Source organism: Peromyscus californicus, unplaced genomic scaffold (assembly GCF_007827085.1).
Source record: "Peromyscus californicus insignis strain IS unplaced genomic scaffold, ASM782708v3 Scaffold_19__1_contigs__length_69161282, whole genome shotgun sequence".
In the NCBI taxonomy this organism is placed as follows: Eukaryota; Metazoa; Chordata; class Mammalia; order Rodentia; family Cricetidae; genus Peromyscus; species Peromyscus californicus.
In genome coordinates this window covers 61,166,463-61,180,703 of record NW_026294491.1, presented here as the reverse complement: position 1 = coordinate 61,180,703, position 14,241 = coordinate 61,166,463, and the positions used below count along the sequence as shown (strand labels likewise).

At 43.4% G+C, this 14,241-nt stretch overlaps 1 protein-coding gene across 1 annotated transcript in view; it reads right to left on the bottom strand.

The window, feature by feature from the left end:
- Positions 1-14,166, bottom strand: part of Xpo5 (exportin 5) — a 45,394-nt gene extending 31,228 nt beyond the window's left edge. Inside the window, exons 1-8 of the mRNA XM_052745454.1 lie at positions 13,913-14,166; positions 12,197-12,318; positions 11,286-11,358; positions 8,614-8,751; positions 8,272-8,454; positions 3,444-3,470; positions 2,895-3,080; positions 2,298-2,374 (exon numbers count right to left, since the gene is read on the bottom strand). Coding sequence (XP_052601414.1) covers positions 2,298-2,374; positions 2,895-3,080; positions 3,444-3,470; positions 8,272-8,454; positions 8,614-8,751; positions 11,286-11,358; positions 12,197-12,318; positions 13,913-14,017 — 911 coding nt within the window. The 5' untranslated portion in view covers positions 14,018-14,166. The remainder of the gene's footprint in view (positions 1-2,297; positions 2,375-2,894; positions 3,081-3,443; positions 3,471-8,271; positions 8,455-8,613; positions 8,752-11,285; positions 11,359-12,196; positions 12,319-13,912) is intronic.
- Between the last annotated feature and the right edge of the window lie 75 nt (positions 14,167-14,241).

Here is a 14,241-nt window from a genome sequence, read left to right as displayed (position 1 = left end):
TCAGTGTCTACCAAAGCCAAAGCCAACGACAGGCCACCCTCGGTGGCAGAGGTGGACCTTTGTGAATCCAAGCCAGCCTGGCTCACATACTGAGCAGACAGCCAAGGCTATACAGAGAGACCGTCTCAAAAAACAAGCAAACAAACCAACCAGCTGGCATGGTGCACTTGCCTTTGATCCCAGCCCACTGACAGCCTGGCTTGATCTACATAGCTAGTTCCAGATCAGCCAGGGAGACACAGTGAGACTCTGTTTCAAACAAACAATAAACCAAAATGACAAAACCCAACAATGAAAGATTGATGTCAGATATGATTTCAATGCAATCTCTTGCCTCATCATTAAACAGTCTGATTCTGGACATGAGAAAAGTCCTTACGACTTTAGGACAACTTGAGTTGTGGGACTGAAAGGGACAGGACATCCACCCAGAAGCAGCAGCACAGAAACACCGGCAGAGACCCAGGGAGGTATTGTAGAGATTCTTCGCACTGGGAGACAGGGTATTAATGTAACAATTTCTTATATCAGGGACCAAAAAAGGATAGAATAAAAGTATTTTGTCTTCAGTTAGCCAGATGGCTTAGCAGGTAGTGGCACTTGCCACCAAGCCCAAAGATTTGAGCTCAATTCCTGGAACCTATGGGGGGAAGAGGTAAAAATTGGCTCCCAAAAATTGTCCTCTGACCAAATACATACTGTGATGTGTGCCTGTGTATACTTCCAAGCAAATAAAAATAGATAAATAAAATTAAAAAATATTTTGGTCAAGCATGGTGGTGCACACCTCTAACCTTAGCAGAGATAGGCATGTTTCAGGATTCAAGGTCAGCCTGGGCTATGTACTGAGTTCCAGGACACAGAACTATACAATGAGACCCTGTCTCAAAAAAAAAAAACCAAAGCAAATAAAAATTGTCTCACTTTCCTAAATTACTGAGTTTAGGTCTTTAATTCACCAGAATCCAATAGTTCTTCAAAAACAGTAACAACAACAACAACAAAAAACCATAACAAAACAAATTACATCTTAATTTTTTGGTGGTGAAAATTAGCCTGAGACAAATAAGATTATTCACACTAACAGCAATGAGTAACAACTCATGTGAATTACAGAAGTAACTGAGATCTGGAGGCAGGACAGGATGAGAAGATGGGTCTCAGGGAAAACCAGAATCTGGAAGGCTGCAGAAAGACAGCATGGCGTGAGGGCTTCCTTGCAGGCTCTGCAGCCTTCCTACATACTTTGAATCATAAAGCTTTCCTAACTGTGGGTGGGTGTGGTGGGTACCAACTGAGGGAATGCATATAGGACACCTCTGTGAGGATATCAACGTTGCCACAGATTTAAGAGATGGACCTTAGGAGCAGTAACCACAGTGAGAGCCAAAGATATGTTATTCAGGTAACAGGATTCCTTACAAACAGATGAATTCTTCTTAAGAAAGCAAGCCAGAGTTAAATGTCATATTAGAATGGATAGTAAGAGATCATAAGTAACACATTTTCTTTCTTACATTCCTTTTCATACTTATCTTTGGGACTCAGATAAAAGCATCAAAAAGAGGGTGGGCCAAGACAGATGGTTCATATTCTCATTCATTCATATTCTGTCTGTCTGTTTGTCTCTCTGTCTCTCTCTCTCACACACACACAAAATGTAAAAACAAAAACGAAACTGAAGGTCGGAAAAAAACATACTGTAGGAGGAGGATCTGGGAGGACCGGGAGGACCGGGAGGAGAGGCAACTGTGGTCAGAATATATTCTCTAAAAAAACTATTGTCAATAAAAATCAAAATTATTAAAAAATAAAACTACTGTAGGACTAGGTGGGCTATCAATGATACTTCAGTGTTTCCTCAGCATGTACAAAGCTTGGCATTCAATCTTTTGCACCAAAATAAGCAAAAACCAAACCAAACCAAAACAAAACCACCTAAACTAAGGTCTGGGGGATAGCACCAACAGTTCCTGTCTCTGTATGAGGACCAGAGTTCGCTCTGTAGTACCTCTGTAGAAGCTGGATGTGTGCCTGTAACCCTGGTGCAGGGGACTGAAAACAAGCAGCCTTTGGAGCACACTGGCCAGCTGGTCCAGCCAGTGAGTGAGTTCCAGGTTCAGTTAAACGCTGGCTCAAAAAACACAAAGAGCACAGCAATAAAGGAAGACACTGATACTGACCTCTGACCTCCACACGAATCAACATCTATACACACACTATACATAAAATAAAATGAAAACAAAACAACAAAAAAACATCAAAACCCCACAACATATTGAAAGGCAAAGACTCACTGTGCAGCAGAGAGAATATAATGCATAGCAACATCTCCAAATAAGATCATCAAGGGTTTCCGGTCATCCAACTTGCCCTGGACCCAATTTTAGGAAAACATGGTCATACATACTAACTATAGTACAAAAAACCACAAAACAAAAAACAACAAGAACAAAAAACCCTCATAGTACTGACATCTTCTATACCACTAAATGACATCATAGTAAGCTTTAAACTTAAACGCTACTTTAATTAAATATAAAGTGATAAGAATCATAGCTATTTCATGGACCCACTAGCCTAAATGCTCAAAGGATGAAATCCCCAACCCTTTAAACACAATGAGACACACAGCTGAACTGGCTTTAATACATGGTGGTTTAAATGAGCATGTACTGTCACCTGGGGTATCTGAACACTTGGTCCCAGTGATGGGACCCGTAGGAGGTGCAGTCTTGCTGTAGAAGGGAGTGGGAAGGGGGGGTCCTTCAGAGCATTAGCCCTCCCCTGTTCTAGTACTCTCAGCTTCCCGGCCCTGTCACCACACCTGCTGCCATGGTGGACTCTCAGCCAAAATAAACCATTTTGTCCACTAATACCAAGTGTTCACTCACCTTCCTGCTGACTGCAATGAGCAGACACTCAGCGGCTCCCAACTGCAGCTCCTGTTCATTGAGCAGCAGGCACAGTGTCTCCAGCAGTTTACAGTTTTCCGCAACGATATGATTCAGAGTCACCCAGTCAATGTAGCCTGCTAAAGTATTCAGTGCTGCGATGCTTACTCGACAGTTGGCTTTAGCCTGTGTGAAAACACTTGATTATGAGGCACTGAATTACAATTTATTTTCAAGTTCTGAAAGAAAAATGATTTAAAAAAAACTGTTTTCCCATAATAATTACTGACAGGGAGCTCAAATTTCTTCCTGATAACACAACCATTTCTGAGCATTCTCAGCATCGATCAATAAGAACATATTGGCGAGTATGGCCATTTCATCTTCCTTCAGGAAGTCCCATATGTCACTGTACCTCCCACTATCGCTAAGCAAGGAAAGAAAATGACACCCACGGCTGGGACCAGCAGAAGGCTGCAGCCATTAGGCACACCTACCCATACCTGAGGCTTTAAGAAGTGTCCTTCCAACTCCACACAGTGCTCTTACCTCCACCTCCTTAGAAGCATCAGCCTTCTGGAAGAAAAGTATAAAGAACCCAAGGGTTTAATGAGGAAAAGGCACATGATCACTTCCTGCTCTCTAATAAAGGGCCTGAAAGGATGAGGGTTTACACAGATCCAACTTTTTTGGTTTGTTTTCAGACAAGGTCTTGCTATACAGTTCTGGTGTGCATGGAGTTCACTATGTACCCCAGGCTAACCTCAACCTGATGGTATCTCCTGCCTCATCCTGAGATGAGATGTGTGATCAACTTTTAACACTGGCAATCAAGAGACTGACCAAAGAACAGGGTAAAGAAAGAAAACTAAGTTTGGGACCACCTATGTATAACTACAGGATCATGCATCATGCATGCTATAGTAGTAAATAAGTCATGGCTGCTCTGCATAAATGTGTACAAATACAGCTGGTTTTTATTCTATGTATCAAGTTCTAGGACAGCCAGCTGACATAGTGAGAATGTTTCAAATTCCTAAACTCGTGAAGGCAAAGGAGAAATAAAAACAAGTGAAAGTCATGACGTTCTGCAGCACTTGAAGGCCATCACTACCAGAGTCCTAAAGGATGTAAGCAAAGGCAGCTAGGTCCAGCTTCTACCTTTCACTACAACAATCCTCCACAAGCCCTGCAGCCAGTGCAGGCGAGGGGATGGGAGCCAATGAGCAAGCCTCTTTCCTCATCATCTATGTACGATTTCATACTCTCCTTAACTGGGATTGTGAAGGGACACAAATAGGGCAGGAACTATGAGTGACACAGAAATTCAAAATGTAGTGCCAGGTAGGTGGTCCCTGTCTATGATCTCAGCATCTGGAAGGTGGAAGCAGTAGGGTGACATGTTTGAAGCCAACCCTGGAATACATGAGACCAAAGGTGACCTCTTGGTGTGTTCTGATCCTTGGAAGGGCAGCCTGGTTAACAGACTGAGAAAATGTGAAAGAAGGAGACCCTCAAGTATTTATTTCTGATTTATGTGCAAGCCATCACCAAACTGAGCTGCTTTAGCATATACTCTGATGAGTGCATTAATGATAGCTATCAACAAGGAAAAAGTTTTCTAAGCAGAGAAAATGTAATTTTTTTTTTTAAGAAAAATGAGAAAGAATCCCAAGAGGATGAGTGGATACAAGGAATTAATACCCAGAAATTTTTTTCTTTCTTATTGTTGTTTTTTGAGATAGGGTCTCTCTATGTAGCTCTGACTGGCCAGCAACTATGTGGACCAGGCTAGCCTCAAACAGAGATCTGTCTGCCTCTGCATTCCTAGTGCTGGAAAATAAAGACATGTGGCACATTTTCTAAAATCCACTCACTTATAATTTGTGGTATGTGTCCAGGCACAGAACTGATGTGGAGATCAAAGGATAACAAGAAAATGTTTCGTTTTCTCCCTCTACCAAGTGGGTCTCAGGATGAGACTCAGGCTGTGAGGCTTGGCAGTAAGGACCTTTACCCACTGTCATATTTTGCTGGCTTAGAAAATAATTTTTCATCACATAGTGTTGTGAAGCTTCTCCCAGACCTTACTGTATGAAGTGTAGCTCTCCAGGTGCTAACTATTTTGTGTTTGAAACTATTTTTGAGGCAGGGTAAGTCTCATTTACTGGACTCTGGCCTTGAACTCTATCTAGCAGAAGAGAATATTCTGACTTTTTTCCCTGACCACTTAAATGTTGGGATGATAGGTGTGAACCACCACACCCAGCATTTAAAAGTTTAAAAGTAGCTGGGCATGGTAGTGCATGCCTTCAGTCCTAGCTCTTGGGAGGCAGAGGCAGGCAGATCTCTGAGTTCGAGGCCAGCCTGGTCTATAGAGTGAGTTCCAGGACAGTCAGGGATGCATAGAGACGCCTCCCCCCAAAACATGTAAATACTGCTGAGGTCCAAAAACTTTGATCTAGAATTCTTTCAAGAATTAAGAAATATCATCATTAATTTACTGTTATTAGAGTATAAAAATATGTGTCCTCTGCTACTGTTTCTGGGATTACCATTTCATAATTGGTTACTACAGCTAGCACAGTGGATGGAGACCCTGGCAGCAAAAGTAGCTACCACAGCTAATCTTTCATTCTATTGGGCATGATATATTTAATTCAATAGTTATATACATTTCGATTGGCTTTGAAAATTATAAATTTATTAACTCAAGTTCCATTTGCCTTTGGGATACCATCTTACAAGGACTCCAATTTGCAGTAAGGCTCGTTAAAGAAGGGAATGGCTCAGTTGCCTTTAGCCTACTGGCTATGGGTGGGTTAGGACTTCTGTTGGTCTTTTCTGTGTCGAACACACAGATTGCAAGCCCAGCGTCACTTTGAGATCTTTGGCAGCAGTTAACTCTGCAGCTCACACAGGATTGAGCCTGTATGATGAGTATTCAGAGACGGGTAATACCTGGAGGGCGCTCACCAACCTAAGACAGAGTGCCTGTGTGGCCTGACCAGGCATCTCCATGACGGGTAAGGTGACCTGCTGACGTCCCATGCAACCTAAGTCAGAAGCTCATTTATTAGTAAAAGGGGGACCTGTAGGGCCCTGGCCCCCATTTTGGATAACTGTTGCCTTGCTTGCTGACCTTGACCTTGATATCCTCCCTATGCTAATTCCCTCCCGGGTTTCACCCTCCTGAATGCTTAAGGGAAGTTCCTTGTCTGTGTATCCTGCATATTGGGCATTAACAGCTTAGATGCAAGATTGTAAAACATCAGTAGTGAACTTCTGCCCTCCGGGGTTTTCCCATTGTGCTGTAAGCCTGTATTCAAGACCTCCTCCCTCCTTCAAAAACAAAAAAGAAGTGACAACCAAAAAAAAAAAAAAAAAAGCAGGACACTTTATACATAATAAATACATATTTAATAAAAAAAATGTGTCCTAACTTAATCTGTCAAACCTGCTTCTATTTCCTCCATGAAGCTAATCCATCTTAAAGAAAGGGATTGCATTTCCGAAGGAAAACAGATTCTGATTTTTGTTTTGTTTTAAGACAGTCTCCTCAAATATGTAGCTGGGAGTGAACTTGAACATCTTTTTTTGTAGGGCACATGTGGTGTGTGTGTGTGTGTGTGTGTGTGTGTGTGTGTGTGTACAGATACACGTGCATGTGTTTGAGTGATATACAGGCTGTATAAGGTCAATATCACGTGTCTTCTATTGCTCTCCTCCTTACTGTTTCTGAGACAGGGTTTCTCACTGAAGCCAGAGCTCACCAGCTGGCTAGCCTGGTCATCTAGCAAGTTCTGAGGATCCACCTGTGTCCATTGCTCAGTCCTGGGATTACAGACACCCCATAACTCGGGTCCACATGCTTGTATGGCAAGAACTTTACTCACTGAACCATCTCCCCAGTTCTTCCCACCCATTGGGTTTTTATTTTATTAATATTATTATTTGGTTTTTTGAGACAGGGTCTCACTATGTAGTTCTGGCTGTCTTCTCCTGAAACTCACTATGAAGACCACACTGGCTCAACCTCACAGAGATCTTCCTGCCTCTGCCTCCAAAGTGCTGGGATTAAAAGCATGAACTACCATGCCCAGCTGACTTTTTCTTTTTAGAAGGTTTTTATTTTCATTCCTGTAAATGTGTGTGCCTGCATGAGTATATGCCATGTCTGTAAGGGTGTCAGTGGGGGCCAAAGATGGTGTTTGGTCGTCTGAGATGGAATTACAGTTATGAGCTGCCATGTGGGTACCAGAAACCAAACACAGGTCCTCAACACTCCTTACTGATGAGCCAGCTCTCAAACTCCAGGATTAACTTTCAAATACCTTCTTCTGAAAAATGGCTTTTAAAAATGATAAAGGTGGGAAAGACAGTGTCTGTTTTCTGTAGAAGAAAAACCCTCTAAGAACAGAATACTGCATCACGCAATGACGATTAATACACACTGCAACTGACCCACTGCAAAAGGAACCAGGACCAAAAGAACACCATGATTTATCCGGACTTTACTGACCTATCAACGGTCTAGATGGGTTCTGCTGTCGTCTCACTAATTTACATGTGTAAGGATTTTGCCGGCAATATGTCTGTGCACCAAGTGTGTGTCTGGTTCTTGAGGAAGCCAGAAGAAGGTGTCAGAGCTTCTGGGACTAGATTTATAGATGACTGTGAGATGCCCTGTGGGTGCTAGGAACCAAATCCCATCTACAGTTTTTTACGCTTCTTAGTTTTTGTAGACAAAAATCTCAATATGTACCCTAGTTAACCTGAAACTCATTAGTATACCAGGCTGGCTTGGAACTTGGGAGATCTGCTTGCCTCTGCCTTCCCTGTGATGGAATAAAGGAGTGTGCCACCATACCTGGCTCTTATGCTATTTTAAAGGAATGGAATGATTTTATTTTGAAAGGAATTTACATATAAACTCATTGAGCTGAATATTTGAGAAAATGGTTTCATTTCTTTCCTGACATTTCTCAGAAATGTTGCTCTAAAGATGGCATTACCTTCTGCTAAACCAGACACTCTCACTTCCCCCTGGAAAGTCATTTTCACAAAAACAACAAACAAAACATTCCAAAACAAAAAATATTCAGGTCAAATACAGGACCTTTGCTGTACCCAGCAGCATAGGTCTGTAATCCCAGCTACTCAGGAGGCTAAGACAAGAAGGACCACAAGTTCATAGCCTGCTTGGATGCCGAGTGGGATCAAGGACATCCCTGGCAACTTAGCAAGAATTTCACTCAAAACAAAAACCAAGAGTGTGCTGAAGGAATAGCTTCATAGCAAAGTGCTTGCTTAGAATATAAGCAGGGTATAATTTCCAGCTTCGAAAGACCGGACCTTGTAAGGAGGAAATACATACCACTTGCTGGTACTTGTTTACATTTTCCTGAAGTGTGAGGAGCAGAAAACTGAAGATTCTTTCCATGTTCTGCGTTAATGTTTGCTGAATATCCCTTCTTCTTTGAGTGGGGAGTGTCTGAAAGGTCACTACATCCTCTGCCAATCGCAAAAGGATGAACATCACTAATTCCCTCTGCGTTTCCTAGGCCAACAGAAATAAGCTAGTTAAACAAAAGCACTTTATTATGTACATATGCCAACAGATGACCTGCTACTGATAAACTGTGAACACTACTGCAAGCAAACCCTTTTGTCTGTTCTACCCATAAGCACACACAGCCAGCACGCATGCGCTCCATACCCCTTGTCTGGAGAGAGTGTCCAGCTCCATTAGCATGTCAGGCCAGTGCTGTGGCCATTCTCGCTTGATCATTTCTACCACAATCCTAGACAGAACATCTTTAATGTGGTTCTCTTCCTCCAGAATACTCAATGTCCCCTGGGGGAAAAAAAGAGAGAAGAGAGAGATTCTGGAGACTGTAAGACTGAATTCTACGCATAAAAACTAGGCTATAAAAACACAGAACCCTTGGCCTTGGAATGTAACCCAGTTGGCTGGGGTCCTGGCTTTGATCCCAACAGGACATAAACTGAGTGTGGAGGTACACACCTGTAATCTCATACACGGGAAGTGGAGGCTGGAGGATCAGAAGACAACTTTGAGTCATCCTCAGAGCCAGTGACATGGCTCAATAGGTACACAGTGCTTCCTGTGTAAGCCTGGTGTCTTGGGTTCAACTCAAGTAACTCATGATAGGAGGAGAGAGCTGACTTCTCAAAGTTGCCCTCTGACCTTCGTCAATGTCTGGGCTCTGTCTATGCTTGAGTGTGTACACACAATGAAAGAATAAGTAAGTGTCATTCTCTACTACGTATCAAGTTTGTGCCCAGCCTGAGCCACATGAAACCAAGCCTCAAGAAAAGGGGTGAGGTCGGTTTCAGGAGATGGCTCAGTGAGTAAAGGTTCTTGTCTCCAAGGCTGACCAGCTCAGTTCCAATTCTAGAAACCATATGGTGGAAGCAGAGAACCAATTCCCTCAAGTTATCCTCTGCTCTTCCAACACATGCCACAGTACTCACGCCACACCCAGCCCTCCACATAAATGAATGGAATAGAAAAAAATGTTACAGACAATACTAATCATCAGGCCTCCTTTGAAGCTAAACCTGTTCTCCATGTATGAATCACTTGTCCTGCATTCTCACTGATCATTGTTCCCACTTAAAACATAAACGAAGGTTTCAACAGCTAATAAATGCAGTCTCAGGAAAACATGGCTGTTCTTATTCACAAACTGAAGAGGCTTTCATATTGCTTCATGTTTATGAAGACCATAGTGGAATACAGAAATAAGGTCTGCACTGGGAAACTGGTAGACTGGGAGGGCATCAAGGAGCACTATCACACCAGTAGTTCTAATATTAAAAGAAAAAGATAAACTATCACTGTCTCCCAAGAATTGAAACTTTAAAACTGATAATCCATCACTGCCAATCTCTGTAGGACTAATGAATTACAAGTCTTACAACTAGCTAAACTAATCATAATTTTGCAAAGCATATTTTTTCCTATTAAACAGGCCAGGTTGGTAGTGCTTGCCCATAATTCCAGTACACAGGAGTGTCAGAAATTCAAGTTTATTCTCAGCTGCATAGCAAGACTGAAGCTGCCCTGGGCTTCATGAGAATCTGTCTCAAAAGACACCCCCACCAAATATGTGGGTATTCCCCCTTTTCATATTCTTTGTTATGGGGGAAAAAAAAAAAAGACGGGCATGGTGGCTGATACAACAGTCCCAGCACGCAGGAGGCTGAAGGCAGGAGGACTGCTATGATGTGGAGGCCAGGATGGGCTACAATGAAGTCAGTCCTAGCTCAAAAAAAGGAGGGCAGGCCCAACACAGGGGAGTGCACCTTGAATCCCAGCACTCAGGAGGCAGGGGAAAGAGAACAGTTTGAGACCACTCAGAACTACATAGTGAGACTGACTAAATTAACTAATTAAATAACTAAAAAGGCCATCAACTTATAGCATGCTTGAAGTCTTGTTCATGAGTGAAACAAATCCACTCTGTATGATTTTCATCACACGTATCACAGTAGTTAAGGTTAAATAAAAAAGAAAAAAGATTCAAAGTGTTGCAATCATCTAATTTACATCTAAGAATCTTACTTACTTACTTATTTTGAGTCAGGGTCTCTCTATGTAGCCTTCACTGTCCTGGCACTCACTATGTACACCAGTCTGGCCTTGAACTCAGAGATCTGTCCACTTCTGCCTCCCACGTGCTGGGATCAAAGATGTGTGACAGGACTTTCAGCTACATCTAAGAATCCTATTCATGCCAGGCGGTGGTGGCACACACCGTTAATCCCAGCACTTGGGAAGTAGAGGCAGCCAACCAGCTTGATTTACAGAGTGAGCTCTAGTACAGGCTCTAAACCTACACAGAGAAACTGTCTTGAAAACAAACAAAAATAATCATATTCATTCATTTGCTGAGAATCTTTAATCTCTTCTGGTCTGTCTTTAATGTCATACTGACTTATGTGGAAGTGCTGTGGAATAATCCTCTTATACACTTTAAAGATTTGTCACTCGAACTGGTTTAATAAAATGCTGATTGGCCAGTAGCCTGGTAGGAAGTATAGGCGGGGCAACCAAACTAAGGATGATGGGAAGGAGAAGGGCAGAGTCGGTCACCACCCAGACACAGAGGCAGCAGATGAATGTGCTAATAAAGGTACTGCCACGTGGCAGAGCATAAATAAGGAATATGGGTTAACTTAAAAATGTAAGAGCTGGTTAGTAACAAGCCTAAGCTTTCAGCCAAGCATTTATAATTCACATTTAGCGTCTGAGTTGGTTATTTGGGACTGGGTGGTCAAGACAGGAGAGTCAGTTTATATGGAAGCCATGACTTTTTACACAGATGTCTAGGAACACAAATCTCCCAATAACCCTTTGCTCACATTTGCCATCAGCTCCATGACACTGTTCTTCAGATAAACCTTCTCCAATCGAGACATGCTGTTCCATCGAAACCTGACCACCAAAACAAAATCAACAAAACCATATCAGAACTTTCTTCTTCATAAGAGAATATCTGTTTCCAGCTTTACATTTTTACATTTTCTTTCATTAAGAAAGTATACTTGCTGCCAGGCGGTGGTGGTGCACGCCTTTAATCTACTCACTTGAGGCAGACAGGCTGATCTCTGTGAGTTCAAGGCCAGCCTGGTCTACAGAGTGAGTTCCAGGACAACCAGGGCTACACAGAGAAACCCTATCGTAAGAAACAAACAAACAAAAAATTTCTACTTTCAATTCTGTACTTACTCTTCAGAGAATGAAGAAAAAAAATCCACATTAAACCAGACAACAGAGATTCTTAAGAAGCTTCATATACACCTTTGTGCATTAATTAACATTTATACAGTGTTATTGTCACAAATCAGCTTTTCTCTTTGATTTTGTTGGTAGCCCAAAGGCAAATGTCCATCTAGCCATCAACAATATTGATGCTTTTCAAGGAGGAAAAAAAAAAAAGCTTTTCTGTTTCTTTTTTAAAATTTGTTTTCTTGATACAAAGTTTCACTCTGTAGCCCACTGTACTGAAACTATGTAGCCTCGTGGGCCTGAACCTGTGGCAATCTTGCTGCTTCAGTTTCTCAGTGCTCTAAGCACTGCAATGAGCGCCACCCTGCCTGGCTTGCTGACTGCACAGCATGTGCAACACGCCTTACATGGACGACTTAACTGGATAAAAGTAAACCGCGGGAGTTCTGGCCTCTCCCAGTCACTGGAAGAGCACCTGTGTAGGTCATGAAAGGATTAAAGACTTGCTCTCTTCAGCAAACTGCAGTGGCCAAGAGCTCCTTACTTGACAACATGTTCCAGGATCTGAAGGCCAAAATGTCTGACAACGGCAATCTGTGTTATTTCAGCCAACCTCAAGCCACACGGGACACAGATAGGGCACTTCTCTTTAAACTCTTCACAAAACTGAAAGAAGAAAAGTTAATATTTCCACGGGGAAACATGAGAAAATGGAGACTAAAGATCCTAAGAAAATTTCAACCTTAGCTGATGGTGTCCATGTTACTGGGAACTGAACATTTCATGTACTAGGCAAACACACTACCACTAAACTATATCCTCAGCTTTCTCTCTCTTTTTGGTGTATGTATGCAATGTATTCACATATGTGCACATGCATGTAGCTGGGCAAGCAAATGAACGCCACAGACTAAAGCTGAATGCCTTTCTCCAGGCTGTTTTGAGAACCTGGAACTCATGATTTGGCTAGACTGGCTGGCCATCCAACTCAGGAATCTGCTGGTCTCTTCCACAGCCATGACTGGATGATAGCACCCAGCCATAAACAAGCACTTCACCCGCTAAGCTATTTGTTTATTTACTGGGAAAGGGTCTCCCTAAGTTGCTCAGGCGGGTCTTTAACTTTTGAATGTCCTGCCTTAGTCTCTTGAGTAGCAGGAGACTGTGCCACTAGGCCTGTCTTTTTAGCTGTATTTTTAAGCTGCAAAATCTAGATTAGTGCTACTGATATGATCCACTTTGACAGTAGTCACGTTAATACTAAAAAGAAAGTGGACCTAAAAGTGTGAAAGGAAAGTTAGAGATATACCCACTAGAGGTGGAATGTCAACCCCTAGAGTTAGCTTTAAAAAATATGGGTGACAGGGAGAGACAGTAAACAAGAAAATCTGTGTATCATCTGAGTTTCTGTCACAGGCCTATTCAGGATCACTGTAGTATTCTATTTCTGTGCCTATGTAAAACTCTTCACAATACAAAACAAAACAAAACAAAAAACCACAGTTGTTTGATTCCAAACCTTGTACCACATATCTCTATATGTTGGTGCTCACTCTAATGGGGAAGACTCTCTGTTGCAGGTATTAGTGTTCCAAATAGCAAAACCTGAGCTAGACCTTGGGGCATAGCACCTGGGACTCAAGAGAACTACTTCCAGGAAACCAAAGTGCCTTTGTGAAAATGCAAAGCCAGTGGTAAAGTTCATCTTAGCGCAAAAATAGCCAAAGAATATCTCACTCCTATTCACATGGGAGGAGTGTTACAAATCAGCCAGAGATGCCCAAGACTTAAAAGAGAGACATGTAAGGATGTAAGAAAAGGGATCGGAAATCCGCACAAGTCTGGAATGGATCAGCAGGGAAGAATGAGGGGCACTGGGGGCAGAATTTGCACGTGCGCTTCCAGATCACCAGGCAATGTGTGGCTAGCCGGGGTTTGAGAAGGAGCGCAGCCTGCGGTGATCGTGGTGTGGTCTAGAGTGAAAAAAGTGAGGAGTGGGCAGAAAGGCCACTGAGAAGTGGCTAGAGAACGCGCAGCAGTTAGCGACCCTCGAGTTCAAGGCAAAGACAGGCGCGCAAGCAAGAGAAGACCCAAGTGGGAAGAGGTGAGGAGGGCCGCACGACAAGAAGCCACTGTCCCCACTGGGAGTGGGAGGACCAAGGGCTGCAGAGGCGGGAGACAAAATGAGTTCGGAAAGGCCGTAGGGGAAGCCTGGGATAGGGGTCTCGGGGCAGGCCCTGGGCGCCAGGACCCCAGCTACCTTGAGGGCTTCCAGCCGGTAGCGCTGGGTGGAGCTGGGGTCCATCATGACCGTCACGGCTTTCACTAGCTCCTCGCACAGCGCGTTCACTTGCTCCATCTCCATGGCTAGAGCCGAGAACACCACCGCCGTCCCGGGAGCACGAGGCACACAGGGCACCCCTGGCGGGGCCACACGTTGATACCAGGCCGCGGCGGGCTGGGGGGGGGGGGGGGGAACGGGAGGAGGAGCGTGAACCCCAAGAGGCTGGAGCTGGGAAGAACCCAGCGCTGCGCAGGCGCTGGGCCCGGCACCGCGCATGCGCGCGCGGAAGTGGCGGCTCCGTGAGC